Genomic DNA, 20368 nt, shown 5'->3' with positions numbered 1-20368 from the left:
CCTGTCTCTCTCTCTGTCTGATCGCCTGTCTGTCTGATCACTTGTCTCTCCATTTGTCTGTCTGTCTGATCACCTGTCTCTCTCTCTGTCTGATCACCTGTCTGTCTGATCACTTGTCTCTCCATTTGTCTGTCTGATTACCTGTCTGTCTGTCTGTCTGATCACCTGTCTCTCTCTTTGTCTGATCGCCTGTCTGTCTGTCCGTCCTTTTGTCTGTCTCTCTGTCTGTCTGATCACCTGTCTGTCTGATCACCTGCAGGTTGATGGCGGTGGAGGAAGAGTTAAAGAAGGATCACTCTGACATGCAGGCTGTGGTTGACTCGAAGCAGAAGATTATAGAGGCACAGGTACGTCTCCATCACCTGAAATCTGTATTTGAAGCCTCAGAGTTTACGACTGTAGAAGTGACCATATTTTGCCCAGTGATGGTGGAAACAGGTGGAAGTGCTCATAAGCTACTCCAGCGTCATTATGGCGTCTTAAAAGACGTCTCGAGCTGTTCTCCATCCCGGAATGAAGCTAACAGTAGCTAGCATAGCTGAGTTTTGATGCATGTCTGTAAAACCATTTTATGCGTACGACATCATAATTAGGTGAAATATGTTAGTGAAAAACATTTAATCTTCTTTATATTTAAAGCGTATTAGCAGCACAAACAGGAACAGCTGTAATGACAGCTGACTAAAGATCCCAGGTGGACATAAGTGGACCTAAAGGTTTGTTTTGAGCTTACTGTCTCACCTGCCCGTCTCACCTGTCTGACTCTCAGGAGAAGAGGATTGCGAGTCTTGACGCAGCGAACACTCGTCTGATGGCGGCTCTAACTCAGCTGAAGGAGCGTTATGCCGTGACATCACAGAGGAACGGCCTGTCTCCGAGCAACACGTCATCGCTGCAGATCACCGAGAACGGAGAGTTCCGCAACTCTGGCAACTGCTGAGCTCTAACTGGCTGTACTGCAAGGAGAGGGAGGTGCTTAGCCTTACGAGGCCCATAGAGGCGGGGCTAACCCATAGACTTTTACAGATGAACCTCTGACCTTAATCCAACTCATTTCCTGTTTTTGTTTTGCACGTTTTCTCTTTGAACTAGTTAGAGTATGACATCATATCCTGTTTACGTTTTGGTACTTCCTGTTACAAATCAGAAAAACGGTCCCGAAACCAAAATGGACATTTTATGACAAGACATGAAGCAACCCCACCTGTACGTGGCTCCAGGCTGGAGGAACATATTAATTGTTTTAGACGCTTTGACTTTCGATTGTATTTTAAAGGAACAGTCCGACCTTTGTGTCCGAGCTGCCTCACGGAAACTTCCTCATCCCGGTTAGTCTAGCTTAGCACAAAGACTAGAAGCAGCACCACAACTCCAAGTGATTGTGTTGGCCCCTCAGGGCTTCCGTAGCTTTGAATATTTTGGTCACATGGGCGAGGCGTGGGAGAGTTAGAGATGCTAGTTTGTTGTTTCAGAGAATTCTGATTTTAATGTAAACACCAGATTTTATTGTAAAGCGGTCCAAACTTTAAATTGTGATGAATAGTTTGTGAACACGTGCACACTCAGACTCTCTCAGACTGTCTCTGCTGTGCTCACTGTGGCTTCTGTCTCCGTGTTTATGTTTCCTCTTATTGTTATTTATCCACGTTGGTACTTATAGAGACGCTCCAATAAACTAATACACCGTCTACCTGCTCATCACACACAGAGACGTGCATGTCGATAAAAAGCTTTTATTCATGCAGACAGCTCAAAGGTCAATGGTAAACAGGAAGTGAGGTCACAGGGCCTGGATATAGCGCTGGAGTGGGCTAATGGACCAGTATTCGTACTCCCAGCCCAGAAACCAGCCGGTGAAGGTTGGCGGTTCGAATCCCTGCTTCACCGTCACAATGGGGGTTCGAGGGTCACGATTGGCTGGGTCACTCTTGATGTAGCGCTCAGCTGCAGGGAAAATTTTTTTTTTTTTAAATTTCAAACGCCTCAAAAGTTACGAGTTTAGACTTTAAATTACAACTGAACCGATCCTTCGAGATATTAGACGAGTTCAGAGCAGAGGACATCGGACACACTGCCAGGTAACGCCCACTTTAGCCTCCTGTCGGTCTCACCTGATGTCACCGCCCGAGTCTTCTCCTCCTCCTGAGCTTCGTTTCCAATCCAAACGAACACCTGCAGCAGGACGCAGGACGTGAGGACACCGAAGAGATGCAGACATCTTTAACTGTATGAACAGAAGGAGACGCCCACCTGGTCCCAGGTATCCAAGATCATGACATCATCAGGAGCGAGATCATCCTGCGTCAGCTCACCTGGAACTTCATCTACCTGAAACACAGATTCACCTGTGAAGATTTGTTTAGCACCGAGCCTGGTCACCAACATTCAGCCTCTTCCACAGCGCGTCTTTGTCCCGCACTCCTCCCCTCACCCCCAGCCAGTGACAGCAGACGGCCGGCCCTCTGCTTTTCTGTTTTATTGTCTTCACTTTACAGTCTAAAGTGTATTTAGGAGACTATTGTTGTGATTTTGTGCACTGTAATTAAAACTGAATTGAAAGAGGATATAATAAAGTCTAGCCTCCAGGTGTCTCTGGATTTAGAAGTTAGTTTCAGCTTCAGGTGGAAACTGAAACTATCGAGCTGATTGTTGACCGATTAATCTTGTATAAATGAAACTGGCTTTGCTAGAACTTTGTAGTAAACGATGATGGTGACGTTGGCCTTGCTCCTGGAGAACCAATCATGTGACGAGCTGACAGACCTTGAAATTTCCAGTCTTGTTGGAGCAGGCAAACAGCCGGGGAGGATGAGCTTCCATCTGGTTCTTCAGCCGAGCAGACCGACAGTAGTCCTGCTGCCCCCCCAGCGTATCCCAGAATCCATCTGTAACCGCGGATGGTCAGTTTATGGTTCTAGTATGTGCACATTGGTAAATATTTCACCTGTCCTCCCCACCTTGCTCCTCCCCCTCGTCCAGAAGGGTGGGGGTCACATGCAGGATCTCAGCCAGCTGCTCGGCTCCCTTCAGTTCGTCTGGGTTGCTTCTACTGCCTTTCCACACCCAGGATCCAGAGGGCAAAACCAGGAGGAAAACATCATTGGAGTTCAGACGGGAGGAGGACGGCTCCACCTGACAAGAGCAGAGGAGTCAGGCTCCACCTGGACTAACCAATGCAGGCTCAGACGACGTGACAGTCGCAAGGCGTGAAGATCTGAACCAAAACCTTTTGGACCAAAATATTCCTGAGCTAAAACTAAAGTTCTGGACTCAAATGCTGAGCCCTCAGAGTTCTCTGGACTCAAAGTCTATCAACCAGAAGTCTGGGACGTTCTTTGAACCAAAGGAACTTTGATTTTCTGGACTAAAACTCTAAAAGGAAAGAACCCGTCTTCACTGGGCTCCAGTTCTCGCCTCACCTCCACAGTTCTGGTGTTTCCTGCTGGATTGGCTCTTATCTGGAACAGGCGAGTGTCTGCAGCTTCCGATTGGCCGTTCTCTCTAGAAGTCCCGCCCTTGTACACCACCAGTGGTTTGTCGCCAAACAGACTCATGAGGTGGGCGGGCTCTTTTCCTTGAATGACCCGCACCTGCACACAGGTAAGAGTAAGAGCCTTTCCTGCTCAGAGGGTTGGGTTAACAGACTGGGCTCAGCGTTCCCAGCTGGTTTACCTGGACAGCACTTCCTTCCAGCTCATCATCCACCTCAACAGCCAAGAAGGCCGATGCCGCAACCTCGTCCTGGGTAGACTCCGCTCCCTGCCTATAGAGGGAATAAAAACATCTACATTAGAAGCAAGTTTTCCAGCACTAGATGGCACCCTGCTGTGGAGAGACATGACCGAGGATCCCAGCACGCATGCAGCGCCTCACCACATGTAGATGATCTGACCGCTTCGGTCGCTGTGCTGGTAGCGATACAGGATGATATAACTGTCTCCTCCATAGAACTGACCGTAGGACGCTGAGTCCACGGGAACCTTCTCCAAGCCTTCGACCCTCCAAATCTACGACAGAGACGGACTTGTTTGTAAAGCCTGGCGGCTCTGCGGCCACGGACGTCACAGCTTTCAAAAGGAGATTGCTTTTTAAAATCAAAAACCCAAAAGTTGGAAACAACCAATGATGGTAGCTGCTGGTAATGGGTGATCATCGCTTTGGCTCAATCCTGCATGTTTACAGCCTGATAAGTTTGTTCTTCAGTAATATTAGTGCTAGTTCTGTCATAATGTGGCTGTCAGGGAGGCGTGACAGTTACTTTGTACTGTACTTCAAACCCTGTTGATGGGCGCTCAGTCATCCAGGTAAGGAAACAGGCTGGTTCTGCTCATCTGGACGTTTTCAGTGCGAGAAACGTTTCATCATCATCATCATCATCATCATCATCATCATCATCATCATCATCAGGTGACTCCTTCAGTCTCAGCTGACTGCAGGTTTCTACCTTACTGTCTGTGATCAGTGGTCATGACAGTCTGCACATTAACACCTGGTAGGCCCTTAAAAAATGCACCCTTTAATGATCATAAACTGACCTCACCATTGTTAGTCATTGGTGCTAGTTTCAGTCATTGTGCAGATGTCCCGTTTATAATGTTGAAACCTGCAGTCAGCTGACACTGGAGGAGGAGGAGGGTGAGGATTATTTTCTCCCACTGAAAACGTCCAGCTGAGCAGAACCAGCCTTTCGGGTACTTCAAACCGTGCTGGTGAGCAGGGCACGTTACAGGTTTCTGCTTGTTCAGCGTCAGTCCAGAGAAAGAGCACCAAAAGCCTGCTCATGCATCTTTGCTCAGCACACACAGAGCTCTGCAACATCACAGGTTATGCTTTACGAGGTGGTCTTTGCTTCTCCCCGGTATCAGCTCGATTAAATACAAACAGAACACAGCGAAGAGTAGGGATGGGTATCGTTTAGGTTTTATCCGATACCGGTGCCAAATCGGTACTTTTGAAACGGTGCCGGTGCTCAAACGGTGCTCAAACCGGTGCTTAAAGAATGGAGAACACAAAATTGGTCCAAAAACCTCTCATGTTCAGCTGTTTTTTGTAAAAAGATAACAATGTTAGCCTTTTCTGCAGCTATGGGGCATATATGGTATCACTCTTGGCTGGAAGCTTAAACAATGGAAAAAAACACCAACTTGGTCCAAAAACCTCTCATGTTTAACTGTTTTCCACTTTTTCTTTGGTCATTTTAGCCTTTTTGGCCAGGGTGAAGGGAGTATCTGCCATCAAACAAGAAGACAGCTGCATGTAGCTATGATGATGTTTGCTAGTTCACCTTACATGCATTAATGTAATAACGTGGTTAGCCTACTCAACGTAAATTAGCTACTCACGCAGAGAAGAACGGCTGCTGCTGCATCATCCGTCATCATTTCTGCTACACTGGCAGGGCTAGGGGCCAGGACTCTCCTCTTCGTGTTTTTGGGGGATGTTGCATAACAGGCAACCCACCCGCAGTAGATGTGCTCGGTGTGAGGTCTCGCAGCAAGCTATCAAATACGGCGCATTTCTGGGCTTTTAAAAAAAACCTGCTATGCGTCGCCAGGTGTTTTATCAGATTCGAGGTGTTACCTACGGTTACCTCCTTTGACAGTATCACAGTATCAGCTTAAAGCACTTGTTGCTGCTGAGTTTGCATCTTTTGCTGTGAAGTACAGCCAGACTTTGACCGCTTCGCCTTGGACATTTTTAATCTGTAGCTCTGCTCTAAAAGAACGTACGTACCTGGACCCGCCTACTATCCTCGGAAACGTAAAATGATTGGCTAGAAGTGTTCACAGCTCAGGAAAAAAAAGCACCGAAATAAAGCACCGAAATGTGCGCTGCTTTTCGGTCTGGTTACTACCGTTTATGTCAGAACCGGTGCCATCATGGCACCGGACACCGGTACCCATCCCTAGCGAAGAGTCAGAAAGGCGTTATGAAGTGGTAGATGGTCGCCGATTTTCTGAGAGTCCTTTCTTCTGCAGCAGCGCCGTGTGCCTGCACACACAGGTGACAGAGGTGGGCGGGTGGATCGGTCAGCAGCAGGTGAGCCAGCCTTACAGTGAGGTCAGTCACACGCTGGAGCTTTACTGCCCTGGGTTTCGTCAGTCAGGAGCCTCTCAGCTTGTCGTTGTTGAGCTGAAACCTGCAGATGTTACTCAGGGCTGAAAACCTGCCCTGAGTAACATCATGCTTGTCAGGTGACCGTGTACCTGAGCTGCCGACATTCAGGTGTTCTCACCTGTTTTTCTCCGTCCCCGCAGTCGACCATGCCATACTGCGCCGCCATGCCTTCTGATTGGTGGAGCGTAGATGCATCAAACGGCACCTGTCCAATCACAGGAGTCAGCTTTGGTCTGGGTCGGCACAGTTTAGTCCTGGAAGCTGATTGGCTTACCTTTTCCATCTTTGCAATCTTATTGGACACGTAGGCGGTTCCCATGCCGACCGTGTCACTGGGGCCCCTCCAGTCCTTAAAGAACTGTTTGAAGAGCGGCCCCTCCCCGTGCTCAGGAAGGACCTGGACCTGGGGGGCGGGAACACAGGTAGGACAGGAAAATCGGATCACCTGTTTCCTGATGCAGCTCATCTCAGGTGAGACTGTAAGTGTGTGTGTGTGTGTGTGTGTGTCTCTACCCGTGTGAAACTGGGGTAGTTCATCTTTGAGATGAACGACTCTGCGGTGTTCAGGACAGCGTGACGCTCCTCCGAGTTTGCATCTTTACCTGCATACACGCACGCACGCCGTTAATTTGGACCAGCAGGTGTTACATTCTGTTCAGGCTCATCCAGACAGGTGACCTCCGGACGTTCAGTTTATTCACAGGTGGAAAAACGAGCGCTCCCTCTCCATGACCAGTTCCCGGCCTGTCAGATGGGTCTTGCTGGTTTCACACCTGTTGTGCTCACCTTTCCAGATGAAGATGTGTCCGTTGGCTCCGTTGTCAAGAATGAAACACTCGCTGGACACCAAAGTATTCTGGGAGAACGGGCTCTCCTCGGCCACCACAGTGACCTCCAGGTCTCCGCCTGCATTCGACACCTGAAACGAGTCACGTGTAAATCTTCAGACATCATGGGCAGCCACGGAGAGCTGATTGGATGACGATCCAGGTGAGAAACACCAGAGTTTGTTACCTTGTAGAGACGAGCCGCTTTCCTGTTGGAGGCATCTGTCTCGGTGTCGTCAGCCTGAGACTCTGAAAGCTCCGGCTTCTCCCCGAGAACCTGAACACAACAGAGAGCAGTGAAAGGTCAGCTGAACGTCCCATCATGCACTGCAGCTTAAACAGCAGAACAGTTTCTGTATCAGGCTGTAAATGTGCCTATTGTGCCTCACTGCTGCTTCTGCTGGACGCCAGAGGAACTGAGCTGTGGTGCGTTTCTGTACTGCTAAGGAGTCTGTGATGAAATCATTACACACAATTTGCATACCTCTACCATCTTCTCTGGCTCCGCCCCTTCATCGCAGACCTGGAGCTCAGCCCGCCCGCGCCTCTCATTGTCACGGATACCCTTAGACATCTGTCGAAGATTTAATTAATCAGGTATTCTGCTTTGTGACGTCATAAAATGATGACGTAATTAGGTGATGTCAGTACTCACCATGGTTGCCTTCAGCTTCTCAAAGTGGTTGCTGTGGGAACCAGACCACTGAATAATTTCCTGTAGAGAAAAACAGGTTTACAGCTGTACCACCCTCTCTCACCTGTCCCGCCCCTGCCTCACCTGTCCCAGGTCCAGAATGAAGCTATCTGACTGGTTGAAGCTGTCCCAACTGACAGGAACCTCCGTCGCCCTGACAGCGCGCCGACCTCTGACATGCAGCAGTCGCTTAACATCACCAACATCACTGGTCACCACGTGCTTGAACCCTGAGGCCACGCCCCCTTTCTGTATCCAGACAGGAAGTGATATCATTTAGAATGAGCTCATTAATGAGCACAGAATCAGCATAAGTACACATAGTAATTAGGGGTGCAACGATACACAAAATTCACGGTTCGATACAAAAAAATGTTCATGCCTTTTTAATTTGCCGTTTATTAAAATTATAAATATATATTTTAACTCAAACGTTCAGTTTTTAAATTTAATGTTGCTGAAACAACAAAGTAATAAAATAATAAATCTGATGGAGAAATCACTCATGTTTGGAAAAGAGAGTTCATTACAGAGAAATGGCTCTTTCCAAAATAAAAGCTCTACTATACGCTTCTTCTGGGCTATATTCTCAGCAGCATATTAAACATATCAGGTCCCCATAAGGAGAATCCTGTGCTAACGGCTGTCTAAATGACTCGGGTAAAGTTTGTAGCATGCTGCTTGTTGTTTTTGTCTGCTTCCACTTGTCTTTGCACGAGGATGATGTCGGAGTAAATGTGCAGTCATATTCGTTGTGTTCCCACTAGTGCTGTCAGCGTTAATCTGAAATGATGTTAACGCCACAACACGGCAAATCTCCGTTAAAGAGCTACCGCGTGCCTGGGGCTGGACGGCCAACACGTTAACGAGCTAACTGCGCTAACGCACTAGTTCCCACCCATGTAACTGAGCATTGCGTGGCACATCCAACATACTGTTTTACTTTAGTCCATGACTCGCTTACCTTCAGGGTCATACGTCACATGAAAACCAAAATAATTCCAAACACCAGATCTGAATGAGGGTGGGGGAGGTTCAATTTGCCATGTTGCAAGGAGAGCTTAACTTCTGTCTTGCTAGCTTGCCCTGCGCTCAGTGAATCTGCGTTCGACTACTCCGCCTAGGCTGCACTGTCGAGCGCAGATCCACTGAGCGCTCAACACAGACAGCATCGTCAGAAGGAAAGTTGATAAAATAAATTAAAGATTTTGTATTGTTCGATACATATGCGTACCGAACCGAAAGCACTGTATCGAACGGTTCAATATCGTTGCACTACTAGTAGTAATAGTAGTACTTGTGTTGTAGTTACCATGTATGTGAGACCAGATTTGAAGTACCCGGTGAAGGTACCAGACTCGTAGCCCTGTACTTCGCGGTACTGGACCGGCGCCCCCTGCAGGAAGTCGTCCATCTGAACAGTGAGAATAGCCGCTGCTCCGCTCTCATCCGGAGAACACGCTGAACCTGTGAGACAGTCGGCCAATCAGAGAGCAGAACAGCTGGTCAGCTGCAACCACCACCAAGTACTGCAGTATCACGAGTCACAGTGCTACACCACTTCCCGTTTGCATTTATTTCGACTGTCACTACGACATGTTCTCCAGCAGTATTAGTGGCAGTAGTATCAGTACGTGAAATACTGCAGTACCCTGCCAGTAGTGCAGGTCGTACTGCAAGGCACCGCTGCGGTTGCTCGTGCTCTTCAGGATCAGGTACGCATCGCCGATGTAGAACCGGCCATACAGGCTCTCAGGAACAGGAACCAGCTCCATGTTCTCCACCCGCCACACCTGAAGCCCCGCCTCCTTCCCTGCACGCTCAAACTCTGAATGGGATACCATGATGTCACCTACAAGGGGCGGAGCCACAGAAAAGAAAACAGTCCAACCTGAAAATGTTTCACTGAAAGGGGCGTGGCAGAAGCATTAACCAGTGGCGTGTATGTAATCCCCACCCACAATATCAGATTTACTTACTCTGGCTAACCCTAAGTCATGAAAACATTAAAATCAGTCACAGGACAACAAACAGGTGTGTGCTGTAGCCCAATCAAAATCGAAAACACACGTAAAGCTCAGAGCTGTTGGATGATGAATTTCACTGCAGCTCCCATAGCACAGGTGTGTGTGTGTGTGTGTCGTATTAACAGCGTTGTGTTCCTGGTTCATTGTGTGCACTTCTTTTTTCACAGGGCGAGGTTGACACACACAAACACACACCTGTGCCAATTCTGACACACCTGCAAACATGAGCTAACACACCTGACAGCTCACAGGTCATCCAACCCTGAGGCTGTATGAAAACATCTATCAAGTTTCAACCTGTTCAGGTTGCATCAACACACACAGTTGGTTTTGACATGCATGTTTTAGCATGGTGTGTGTGTGTGTGTGTGTGTGTGTGTGTCACCTCTGTGGCATTCACAGAAACAGTAAGTGAAGGTTTTCTATATTTAAACATTTGAAATCAAGAAGTTTAAAAGCAGGAAGAGGAAAACCCGACAGACAGCGAATGCCTCCTCACTGATCACAGGTAACACAGAGGAAACACACCTGAGCAGTTACTGAGAAGCAAGACTGACTGTGGAAAGGAAAGATGAGGATGACGAGGAGGATGAAGAGCTTCTGCGGAAAACAAACATCACCTTGATGACAGGCTCGAAATGATGTCACAGAAACTTACCTGAAACAGAGGAACTCACCTGGACGTTCTCACTGAGCTCCACCTGAGTCTCTGACAGAAGAGGGCGGGGCTGCAGCGCCTTTTACCTAGGAAGCCCCTCCCTCACCTCACCTGTGACGATGCAAATGCTCAGACCAGCTGAGCGTCCCTCTGATGCTGTCCGTGCGGCTCCAGGTGCAATTAGGTTGTTTTAGTCTTCTGCATATTTCTACATGTTTTCATACAGAAATGAACAGAATGCATTAGAAGCGTGTCTCTGGTTGATCCACATGTGACCTGTGACGAAATCGGAATTCAAACTACTCAAAAACTTTATTTATAACTAAACATATTTTATTTACGATGCTGCGGTTCACACAATAATCAGTGATTCCTTAAAATTTCGTATTTAACTGAAAGTTCACGTCAGACTGTCTGACTGATAGAGGCAGGTCATCATGCTTTCTAACACTGACTTTAATGCTGAACTTTTTAGAATTAATTTGATTACTAAAACTAATTAAAGCCGACGACTCTCGAATTGATTGTTTTTAACTATTATTGAAGGTCTTATTCTGAAATCTCAGCATACGTTACGTTGACGGCCTTGTCTTATTGTGAAAGTTCCGATCGGATGTGTTTACGTGGAGGTTTCCGTTTGACACGGAGCGCTCAGCTGTTAGCACAGCTGGTCGACATGTCGCAGAAAACCGGGAATAAACGGGAATAATCGGGCTGACGGTCGGCTGGGGTCGCTCGGTTTAGGCGGGAAAATGGAGACGTTCGGCAGGTTCACGAGCATGCTGCTGCACGCGCTGGAGACGGTGAGTTAGCAGTTAGTTAGCTGCTGTTAGCTCCGTGAAAAGTTGGACAAAGTTAGTCACTCGGATGAGCTGTTTGTCACTGCTGACCCTGACCAATCTGCTGTCACCGAAACGTAAACACAGAAGCTAACAGGTGCTAACGTTAGCTTCAGAGTACTCCAGGTGTTTACCTGCTGGAGATAGGTTTGTGTCAGGGCTCAGGAACTCGCACAGGTAGAGACAGGACAGACAGGTATGTGTGCCAGCTGTTACTGTACTTCACTGTCACCTAATGAGTATACCAGTAAAGCTTTTTGAAATTAATTAAAACCAGCTTTATAAATAAACCTAGTGAACTGATCGAGACAGGTGACCTGGTCAGGACATGAAGTTCTACAGCTGCTGGAACCAAAACAGAAGCTGCTGTGCTCAGAGCTGTGATGTCAGCCGCCGTGGGAGGGGCTGACAGGAGCTCACTTGTAATTGGCTGAATCAGCTAACAAGTTCTGATCTATATCGGAACCAAGCCGTTTGAAGGCAAAGCAACTAGTGAGTACAGAGAACATGAAGGCACCGATCAGCTTTATGGATCTGTACTCAGCTGGTTTAGGTCAGGGCTGATGAAGCACTCTGATTGGTTCCCTGGCTTGATGCATGCTTAATGATCCAGGTAAAGAAATGCCCCTCAAAATTTGTCTTCATCTGGACGTAGCGTTTCAGTGGGAGAAACGTTTTGTCCGGGTGACTTCTTCAGTCTCAGCTGACATGTGTTTGCTCTTGGAACTGTCTTCATTCCACATGTTTCACATACAAGGTGCTCCAGGTAGAAACATGGGTGTGCCATGGGTTCCCCAGTTTCACCCAGTGTGTCCAACTTGTACATGGAAGAAGTGGAACACAGGGCTTTGTTGACCTACCCTGGAACGCCACCAAGGTCTTGGTTAGCCTTCCTGGACTGTGAGATCTCCATCCATAATGGGGGACAACAGCTGAGACACAGTTTTTCTAAACACCACATCTCTGTGGCTTTTTTTGGACTTCCTGTCTGTTAAGTATTCTTAAACTCATTTTGACTCCGCCTCACATCTCACCTGTCTGTCAGAGGGAGCCCACGGTGGAGCTGTTTGACTCGTTTGTCGATCACTGGAAATCAATCACCAATTATTATATCGATACGACAGGTGAGGCTCTTTAACCTGCAGCTAGTTGTTACCACAGCCACACAACCAGCCAATTGAATTCCTCTTTTGTGTGTGTGTGTGTGTGTGTGTGTGTGTAGATGACAGTCGTCCTGTCAGACAGACGGACATCCCCTGGCATCTCAGACAGATGTTGGACATCCTGGTGTACGAGGAGAAGCAGCAGGTGCGTCAGTGTGACTCAGAGCTGTATTGATCAGCATATCCATCAGAGTATTGAATGTCCTGTCTGTATTGATCAGGCCGTGGAGGACACAGGAGCCTGTATGGAGTACCTGCTGCAGCACAAGCTGTTGGAGACTCTGTGCACACTGGGGAAGGCTCAGGTAATGGTGCTGCACACTCACTGATACAGTGAAAGATGCAGGCTAGGATGATGATGATGATGATCCTGCTCTTCAGTCATAAATGTTCAGGTTGATGAGTTCACTTCCTGTCTGAAAGGCTAACGTGCCCATCTTAGAGGACCAGCTCGCTGTTTACTTCCTGTTTTAGTACCTGGCACTGAGACTGAGCTGCGTGGTCAGGTTTTATGGCTTGTAGCGTTAGGAGCTCACAGCTCTGATTGGTGGATCTTTCCTGTGTAACCCACAGACTGTATATGAACGATGGAAGCAGACATTGTGACATCAGCTGGTGAAGTCCTGATTTAGAGCTCAGAGATCAGGTTTTACAGCAAGAATAGTCTGCTTTACAAAGACTGCAGCGTTAGTCCGAAGCAGCCATTGTTTGTTTACAGTCTGTAGGAACACCTGTCTCCAGGTGAGGGTCTCTGTGCTGAATCCAGTTTTAGCTTCAGAGCAGAAACGCGGTGAACTGTGAGCTAACACTGTAACTCTTCTGTCCTCTCTCAGTATCCTCCAGGGATGTCCCAGCAGGTGCTCCTCTTCTTCTCCAAGCTCCTGTCTCAGGTGCAGAAGCCTCTGCTGCAGCTGGTGAACGTCTACAGACCTGTGCAGGTAAACCAGGTGGAACATCTACAGCACACTGCAGAGGCTCATCTGTGCCGGTCAGTCCTGTGTGTGTCTGCAGGTGTTGTCAGTCCTCACACGGCTTACAGTGACACGCACACAGCAGGAAGTTTAGGTTACAGACAGTGTAGTGAGGTCGTCAGAGCGTAGGCAGGTGAGACACTCCACCTGAGCACAGCACAGAGGAAACAAGGCAGCGTTTTATCTCTCAGCCACCTGGGGGACAGCCCGCAGGGGACAGACCTGAAGCCTGGACACCTGAGGACACCTAAGGACACTGATGCTGCTAAGCTCAAGCTGCTTATTTTTATTTAAATCTTCCCAATAAAGCTAACCGTTCTTCACTTTCTCTCTACCACTGCCCGTGCTGATGATGTCACTATGTGCTCCGCCCCATAGAAGCTGATTTGCCTCTGTGCGCTTCCTGGTTCCCAGACTGAAAAGGAGGAAGCTCAGTTCCTATTGGTCGTCTGCTCCAGAGTGAAGCAGGATCCCCACACGCTCAGATACGTCTTACAGGTAACCTCAGAAGGTCTTAGGTCCACTTCCTGTCACGTGATCTGAGCTCATGACTTTTATCTTTGTTTTCAGCTTCCAGACCAACCAGTAAGCAGTACACTGAGCTCTGACCAATCAGAGAGCAGCATGCAGGCATCCAGTCGGGGGACAGATCCTCCGCTGCCCTGCGGCCCCATCCAATCAGAGAGCTGTCTGCTGAGGGCCCTGCTGGGTCTCACTAAGAGCCAGGTCAGTAACCCGAACTCGCGGTGCATTCAGGTGCCGTCTGAATAACTGGAAAATGAAAGATGACAGTAAGTTTTGACGAGCAGAGACGTCAGCACGCAGCACTGTGAGCTCTGACCAATCGCAGTCGGCGGCAGCGACCCTGTGTGTTGCACTAACGACGGACCGCTTCATCACTGTCCCTTCACAGAGCACCTCAGTGTGTCTGAAGGCCCACGAGAGCCTCCTGCTGCTCTGCGGGCTGCAGGCTGGGTTCTCAGGGGAGCTGCTGAGCACTCACACCCAGCTGGGAGAGCTGCTGGCTGTGAGGCTGCAGGACCTCTACTCCCTGCTGCCTATGGAGGACGCTGCAGAGCTGCAGAGCTGGCCTCACACGCCCTGGAGGTAAGAACACACACACGCGCACACACACACAGTAGTGCACGATGCAGTACTGCAGACTGGTGTACTGCAGCATTTCCTCTTCCCCTCAGCTCTCAGTTCTCTCACCTCAGCACTGACCCCAGCTCACAGTCTGTGGGTCACATGATCAATTTCTTCTGCTGGCTGGACTTCCTGGATCACCTGATGAGACAGGCACCACAGGTAATACTACCATGACAGGTACACAGCTGCTAGTAATGCTAATAATGCTCAGGGATGCCAGTGCTTTGTGGGTAGCTGCTGCCATGCTGTCCACGCAAAATGTAAACAGAGAAACCAACAGGTGATACGGAGGAAGACTCATGTAAATGAGCTCCTGCAAAGGTGCGCACATCCAACAGGTTCAAGCTCACACTCGGGTGTGTGCGACTGTGACGAGCTCTTCAGTTTTTCCTGCGTGCCGCTAAACAGAGCGATGAATTTCTCCTGCAGCATCCAGGGTGCGAACGACTCGCCGTGCTGCTCACACTCATGACCTGAGCAATCTTTGGACCGTCTCAGGTCCTCCAGGTGTGACGCTCTCCTGGCAGGGACCGTGACTGTGGGCTCGCTGTGGGCCAACTGTGAGCTGACTGTGGAAGAGGCCGGTCTTTGGGTTGTAGCCTCACATTACACAGCTCACTGTCTGTGGGCAGAAAGCTTTAGTGTCATGTGACCAAAGGATGCTTCCAGTCTGCAGGCTCTTTCTCCGTGTTGTCCTCGCCGTGTGTCAAAGGCTGTAAACAGGTAAATGTTCGAGCTCACCTGCACCGTCAGCACGTCCTTTGAGACGTCCTCTGTCCAGCTGATAGTCTGCTCACACCGCGCTGCTACAGCAGCCCGCTGTTTTTTTTAATGAACATTCTAACAAATGTAATTATGCCAGATTGCAGCCTTGGGCTTATTTCCATCTGCAGACCCTCTGGCAGGCTGCTGTTACACACACATTAGGAAAAACATACAGAGACACTTTTTACAGGTCATGTGACAAGGACAAAAAAGTGATCACATCATATTAGAACAAACAATGACAACAAGAATGCACAACAGAGGACAGTATAGAGAACGGAAACACATCAGTTATATTGCACAGTGTTGCACATGCCCTGACTGTGCTGATATTGCACTCACACATTACACTAATAGTCGTTTCCCTTTTTGTAATACACTAACTCTTTTTCACATCCAATATGAAGCATGATTACATCTTATTGTGTCCCTCAGCCGCCCTTTAAGTGACTCTTACAGAGAGGGAAACTTTCCCTCGCTTGCAAAGGAAGACTATTCCAGAAGCTCACTCCCTGATATGACAGAGCATCTGTGAAAAGGTCTAAATGCAGATTCACAATCCCCTCTCACAGTGGCTCGGGTCAGTCGAGGCAACACTGCTAGACTTTTGTTTAATAAAATCACTCATTGGTGGAGGCGCCAGACCATGTATAACTTTGTAAATTACCAATATGATTCAATTTATCTATCTATCTATATCTCTCTATATAAATTCAATATGAGCCAGTGTCATAGAGTGCAGCAATGTAGTCGCTGCTGTGTCTGTTAATGATGTGCGGATATGTCTAAAGTTGTGTATGTTAACATTTACAGTTTTCACTCCTTTGTTTGTGTGTGAGTCTAGCAGCACTCCCAAATACTTAAATTCCTCAACAATAATTAGTTCTTGTGCACCCAAGCGAACTTTCACTGCAGCCACGGTTGTTATAGTTTTACTAAAGATCACTGATACGGTCTTTTTAACATTAAGGCACAGACATGAGTCATTCCGCCGTTTTTGTAAATCATGTAATGCCAATGAAAGCTGATGGGCTGCATCATCAGCAGTTTGGCTTGTGTAACAATTACCATATCATCAGCATAAATAATTGTGTCTACATTTTTGCACACACTGAGCAAGTCATAGGGTGAACATAACCAGGGGCCTAGACTTGAACTGAGGGATGCCTCGTGTACAGTGAAGATGGGGTGACTTACTATTCTTTATTTGCACATATTGGGCAATGTCCTCGATTTAACTTTCAAAGTAAACACAGCTTCTACCTGCGTCTGCTCCATCGCCAGCTCGTGTTAACCACGGTCCCATGATGCGTCAAGCTGATGATGTCATGATCCTCAGCGCTGTAGTACAGCTGATGGTTCCCAAAGGCTGCTTCTGTTCATCTGGACGTAGAAAAGGTTTCATCATCAGCTGACTGCAGGTCTCCAACCTCGTAAGCAGGACATCTGCACAATAGCTGACACGAGCAGCACTGGTGAACAGCGGGCTGTGAGCTCAGTTTATGATCAGTTTATGATCATTAGCATAAACAGGTGTGTGTGTGTGTGTGTGTGTGTGTGTGTGTGTGTGTGTGTGTGTGTGTGTGTGAGATCATCAATCAGTGGTTGTTGCTACGTTGTTGCCAGATGAACAGAACCAACTCGTTTCCGTGCCTGGGTGATTGCATCAAGATACATTTGATAGTGCTAATGCTAACACTGCTGCTAAGCTATTGCTAATGCTAACAAAACCATCTAATCTCCACTCACACCTCACTCTGTGTGTGCGTGTGTGTGTGTGTGTGTCTACAGGTGTTGTCAGTGAAGTTGGCTGTGTGTGTTCATCAGCTCTGGTTGGTGGAGCTTCTTCAGCCTCAGCTGTTGGACACGTGAGTCCTTCATCATCCATCGTCATCCTCCTCACAGGAAGTGGGGGTCCTATCAGATCTTAGGTGTGTGTTTGTGTGTGTTTAGGTGTGAGCAGGTGGTGCTGGGCTCCACCTCCGTCCTCTGTGCCACTGTCAGGCTCGTCCAGTCCTCATCTCTGCTGGATCAGCTCGTCCACTTCCTGCTGCGGAGCGACGCCGCTCAGCCGCTGCTGCGCCGCTGCGACCACATCTCTGACCAGGTGAGAGCACGCCCACTCGAGCTGACACCTGCAGCTAGCTAGAGTGCAGAGACGGGAAGCATAGAAACGACTGTGTGTCCTCAGATCAGCATGGTGTCGCTCTGTCTGGTGGAGGAGCTGCTCCAGAAGCCTCACAGGGACGTGTTGGACGTGCTGGTGCTGAGTTTCCTGCACACTCAGAGTTACCTGAGTCCACCGGCCTCGGCACAGGAGGAGCGGCAGACGGAGAGTGGCGAGGACAGCGAGTAGGTGCTTCATGTGTGGCGGGTTGGCCTGTGTCTTAGCTGTCCGCGGCTGATGATGCGTTTCCTGTGTGTCAGAGACCCAGAGGACGACCCCTTCTTTTCCGACAGCCTGACCTTCTCAGACAGTCCCCACCCCCCTCCGCCTCCTCCACCCGGACCCCAGACAGCTGATGATGTCATCAACAGGTAATGCACCTGAAGCTGCGCCGCACAGAGAATAACGAGTTAACCCGAGGAACAAAACACGACTGTGTGTGTGTGTGTGTGTGTGTGTGTGTGTGTAGTTTCCTGTGTTTGGTTCCTGTTCAGGTGCGGTCGTCTCAGCTGCTGCAGGAAGGAGGATACGAGACGTACGTCCACGACGCTCACACACTGGTCAGAAGACACACACACACACAGCTGTCACTGGTCTCTGACCCTACAGTCAAACCCTGTCTGACTCCTCCCATTTCCTCAGGTGACCGAGTGTCAGGCTCTCTCGCTGTCCTGGGATTGGCCGCTTACTCCCCCCCCCCTTTCCCTGTCGTCAGGTAAAGACTCCGCCTCCTTCTTTGAAGGTCACCTGCTAAAAGTTCTCTTTGACCGTCTGGGACGCCTCCTGGAGCAGGTACACAGACACACACCTGTGCCCTACGTGGTTCCCCCTGGCTCACCTGTGCAGGTGATGACGATGATGTCGTGTGTTTGCAGCCGTACGAGTTGAACCTGCAGCTGACGGCTGTTCTCTCCAGGCTGTCGGCGTTCAGCCACCCTCTGCTGCACGAATACCTGCTCAACCCCTACATACACCTGTCTCAGTCCTCCAGGTCACTCTTCTCTGTCCTCATCAGGGTGAGACACGTTCTCCAGAGGAGGGCGGGGCCATGCATTTGTTTTTAAGTTAGGGCATGTCTGTTTTATCACCTGTGTGTGTGCCAGGTGATGGGAGAGCTGATGCAGAGGATCCAGCAGGTCTCTAACCTGAGCGAGCGACTGCTGAACACCAGGAGAGCGCTGCTGGGCCTGCCGCACGACCCCGGGTAACTACCTGCTGTAACACCTCACTCCAGCCACGCCTGGCGCCGTAAACACACTTACCAGGGCTGCAGCGACTCATCGAGTGACTCGATTATAAAATGTCTCTGCACAAATTCTTCTTTGATGCTTGTTTAATGTGTTAATGACGGAAACACGAGCGTTTCGAGTGAAAGCTGCTGCAGTAGAAACGAGGCGGGAAGAGCATAGAGGCGGAGCCGTTAGGGAGACGGTAGCGTGACAGGAAACATGGTGTCCACCATTAGAACCTTGACTGGGAAAGAGCTGCAGGAGTCGGAGCCTCAACAAACCGTGATGTGAAGTAGGCTCCACCCACCGCCGCTTGTGTCATACACACACACACACAGCTCTCCAGATAATCTGAGGCATGTTTTAACCCCACAGTTCGCTCCAGGCTGACGGCAGCCGTCACGTTTTACATGGAAGTGTACAGGCGTGAGTCTAGAGGGGGGCGCGAGGAGCCCTAGATTTATTACAAGGCTTTGAAATGATATAAAAACTGTTTCAAGTGCTTACAAATAAGAAGTTTTCTCTCTTTGTGTGTTTATTATCGCTCATTAATAAGACAAAAATGTTCTTACTCGATTACTCGGTGATCAGTAGCTGCAGCCCTGTGCAGTCTGCTGTCGTACTCCAGACTCCACCTGTACTGAACTCAGCTGTTTTGACTGTGAGCGCTGCTGGTCCTGTGTTCACCCGAGTTCTCCTGTGGGTGTGTCCACAGACTGGATCACCTGACCCTGCTCAAAGGAGTCATCGTCCTCGAGGAGTTCTGCAAGGAGCTTGCTGCCATCGCCTTCGTCAAGCTGCCCCAGGACCAGGACTGAGTCACCTGGAACTTTGGATTACAGATCAACATGTAAACATTGGCTCACCTGCTGCAGGTGCACCTGGGAGGAAGAAGCAGATTCAGAGTCTTCAAGTGTTTTTTTGTTTTTTTTTAAGTTCTTCTTGTATAGCGAAAAGCTGGCCGATGTCTTGGTGCCGTTTCTGAGGCGACCTGAACACCTCGGCGTCACTCTGCGTTTGATTGGTCAGCACGTTTATTTATGGTTTTAGTCTTTAGCTGATTTTAAACAAACAGGAAGTGGTGTCAGAGTCCAGTTTTGAATGTGTCACATGTCAGTGAGACGTTCCCATTGGACGATCACATGGAGTGATGTCAGCACGTTACACTTAGAAACTGCGATTAAACACACTGTCAAAGCGAGCAATGCCTGTCATGTGACATGTCAGTGAATCTCATTGACTGTGTGGGCGCGGTTTGATGAATGGAGCCAGGGTTAATGAGCCGTCTGATTGGCTGAACACGCATTTAAATACAGAGAAACCCTCATGGGGCCGAGTCCTCATTCATCATTAGCCCCGCCCTAAATGTTGTCAATCACCGTGCAACCATGTTGCTTAGTTTCTGGTGAAAGAGAGCAACTGTTTATCAGCTTCACTGGATGAAACTTTACTGCCTGATGGACTTCCTGCTGCTTTCACATGGCGAGTGTCACATCGAAGTCACTCCTCCCTTTGGCAGGAACACCTGTCCACATACTTTTGGTCCACTGAGCAAACAGTATGAAAAAGCTTTGTATAATTGATGATGATGATGAAGAGTTTCATGTGTGAGACAATAAAAGTGCTGACAGCCGTCTGTCGTGGTGTCCTTGAAAGTTTCACCAAAGAAAGTGTGTGTGTGTGTGTGTGTGTGTGTGTGTGTGTGTGTGTGTGTGTGTGTGTGTGTGTGTGTGTGTGTGTGTGTGTGTGTGTGTCACTGATC

General features: G+C 48.8%; 3 protein-coding genes across 10 annotated transcripts in view; 2 read left to right on the top strand and 1 right to left on the bottom strand.

Moving 5' to 3' along the window:
* The window catches only part of LOC102193617 (disabled homolog 2-interacting protein-like), a 53183-nt gene extending 51537 nt beyond the window's left edge, over positions 1–1646 (top strand). The window contains exons 22-23 of the mRNA XM_013914937.1: positions 260–347; positions 770–1646. Of these exons, the coding sequence (XP_013770391.1) occupies positions 260–347; positions 770–940 (259 nt within the window). The 3' untranslated portion in view covers positions 941–1646. The remainder of the gene's footprint in view (positions 1–259; positions 348–769) is intronic.
* Positions 1647–1717: 71 nt separating this feature from the next.
* LOC102193913 (gelsolin-like) lies at positions 1718–10959 on the bottom strand. 5 transcript variants are annotated; one of them, XM_005749202.1, is made up of 20 exons: positions 10895–10959; positions 10435–10531; positions 9290–9490; positions 8951–9105; positions 7723–7887; positions 7600–7659; positions 7429–7518; positions 7132–7221; positions 6904–7036; positions 6631–6719; positions 6392–6520; positions 6236–6322; positions 3874–4007; positions 3673–3763; positions 3420–3590; positions 2958–3132; positions 2764–2885; positions 2251–2328; positions 2112–2172; positions 1718–1944 (listed from the first exon to the last, which is right to left on the bottom strand). In XM_005749202.1, exons 3-20 carry the CDS (start codon positions 9480–9482, stop codon positions 1781–1783), a joined length of 2187 nt encoding a protein of 728 aa, XP_005749259.1. In that variant the 5' UTR covers positions 9483–9490; positions 10435–10531; positions 10895–10959; the 3' UTR covers positions 1718–1780. The 5 variants fall into 5 exon arrangements, with proteins under 5 accessions (XP_005749259.1, XP_005749258.1, XP_005749255.1 ...); XM_005749201.1 differs by lacking the exons at positions 10435–10531; positions 10895–10959 and adding exons at positions 10194–10265; positions 10343–10424; XM_005749198.2 differs by lacking the exons at positions 10435–10531; positions 10895–10959 and adding an exon at positions 10324–10424.
* fhip2b (FHF complex subunit HOOK interacting protein 2B) lies at positions 10444–20239 on the top strand. 4 transcript variants are annotated; one of them, XM_005749207.1, is made up of 18 exons: positions 10444–10507; positions 12208–12286; positions 12385–12470; positions 12547–12630; positions 13159–13263; positions 13675–13794; positions 13867–14022; positions 14210–14403; positions 14493–14604; positions 17002–17078; positions 17164–17317; positions 17402–17562; positions 17638–17748; positions 17847–17937; positions 18020–18169; positions 18253–18393; positions 18481–18581; positions 19322–20239. In XM_005749207.1, exons 3-18 carry the CDS (start codon positions 12435–12437, stop codon positions 19422–19424), a joined length of 1896 nt encoding a protein of 631 aa, XP_005749264.1. In that variant the 5' UTR covers positions 10444–10507; positions 12208–12286; positions 12385–12434; the 3' UTR covers positions 19425–20239. The 4 variants fall into 4 exon arrangements, with proteins under 4 accessions (XP_005749264.1, XP_005749262.1, XP_005749261.1 ...); XM_005749205.2 differs by having other exon boundaries at positions 10462–10497; XM_005749204.2 differs by lacking the exon at positions 10444–10507 and adding an exon at positions 10932–11126.
* The last annotated feature ends 129 nt before the right edge of the window (positions 20240–20368 follow it).

The sequence above is a fragment of the Pundamilia nyererei genome, unplaced genomic scaffold (genome assembly GCF_000239375.1).
Source record: "Pundamilia nyererei isolate P.nyererei 1_Seehausen unplaced genomic scaffold, PunNye1.0 scaffold00238, whole genome shotgun sequence".
NCBI classification, from domain to species: domain Eukaryota; kingdom Metazoa; phylum Chordata; class Actinopteri; order Cichliformes; family Cichlidae; genus Pundamilia; species Pundamilia nyererei.
The sequence above is the reverse complement of the archived record's forward strand: the minus strand, read 5'-3'. Positions and strand labels throughout refer to the sequence as shown.

Excerpts from the sequence above, each read along its gene's own strand:
- LOC102193913 (XM_005749202.1), bottom strand. The coding sequence starts at position 9,482 with ATGGTATCCCATTCAGAGTTTGAGCGTGCAGGGAAGGAGGCGGGGCTT. Across the intron at positions 3,591-3,672 it reads TGGAAGGAAGTGCTGTCCAG|GTGCGGGTCATTCAAGGAAA; the intron begins GTAAACCAGCTG and ends ACCTGTGTGCAG. Across the intron at positions 3,133-3,419 it reads GAAACACCAGAACTGTGGAG|GTGGAGCCGTCCTCCTCCCG; the intron begins GTGAGGCGAGAA and ends TGCTCTTGTCAG.
- fhip2b (XM_005749204.2), top strand. The coding sequence starts at position 11,076 with ATGGAGACGTTCGGCAGGTTCACGAGCATGCTGCTGCACGCGCTGGAG. Across the intron at positions 17,079-17,163 it reads CAGCCTCAGCTGTTGGACAC|GTGTGAGCAGGTGGTGCTGG; the intron begins GTGAGTCCTTCA and ends GTGTGTGTTTAG. Across the intron at positions 18,394-18,480 it reads TCTTCTCTGTCCTCATCAGG|GTGATGGGAGAGCTGATGCA; the intron begins GTGAGACACGTT and ends TGTGTGTGCCAG.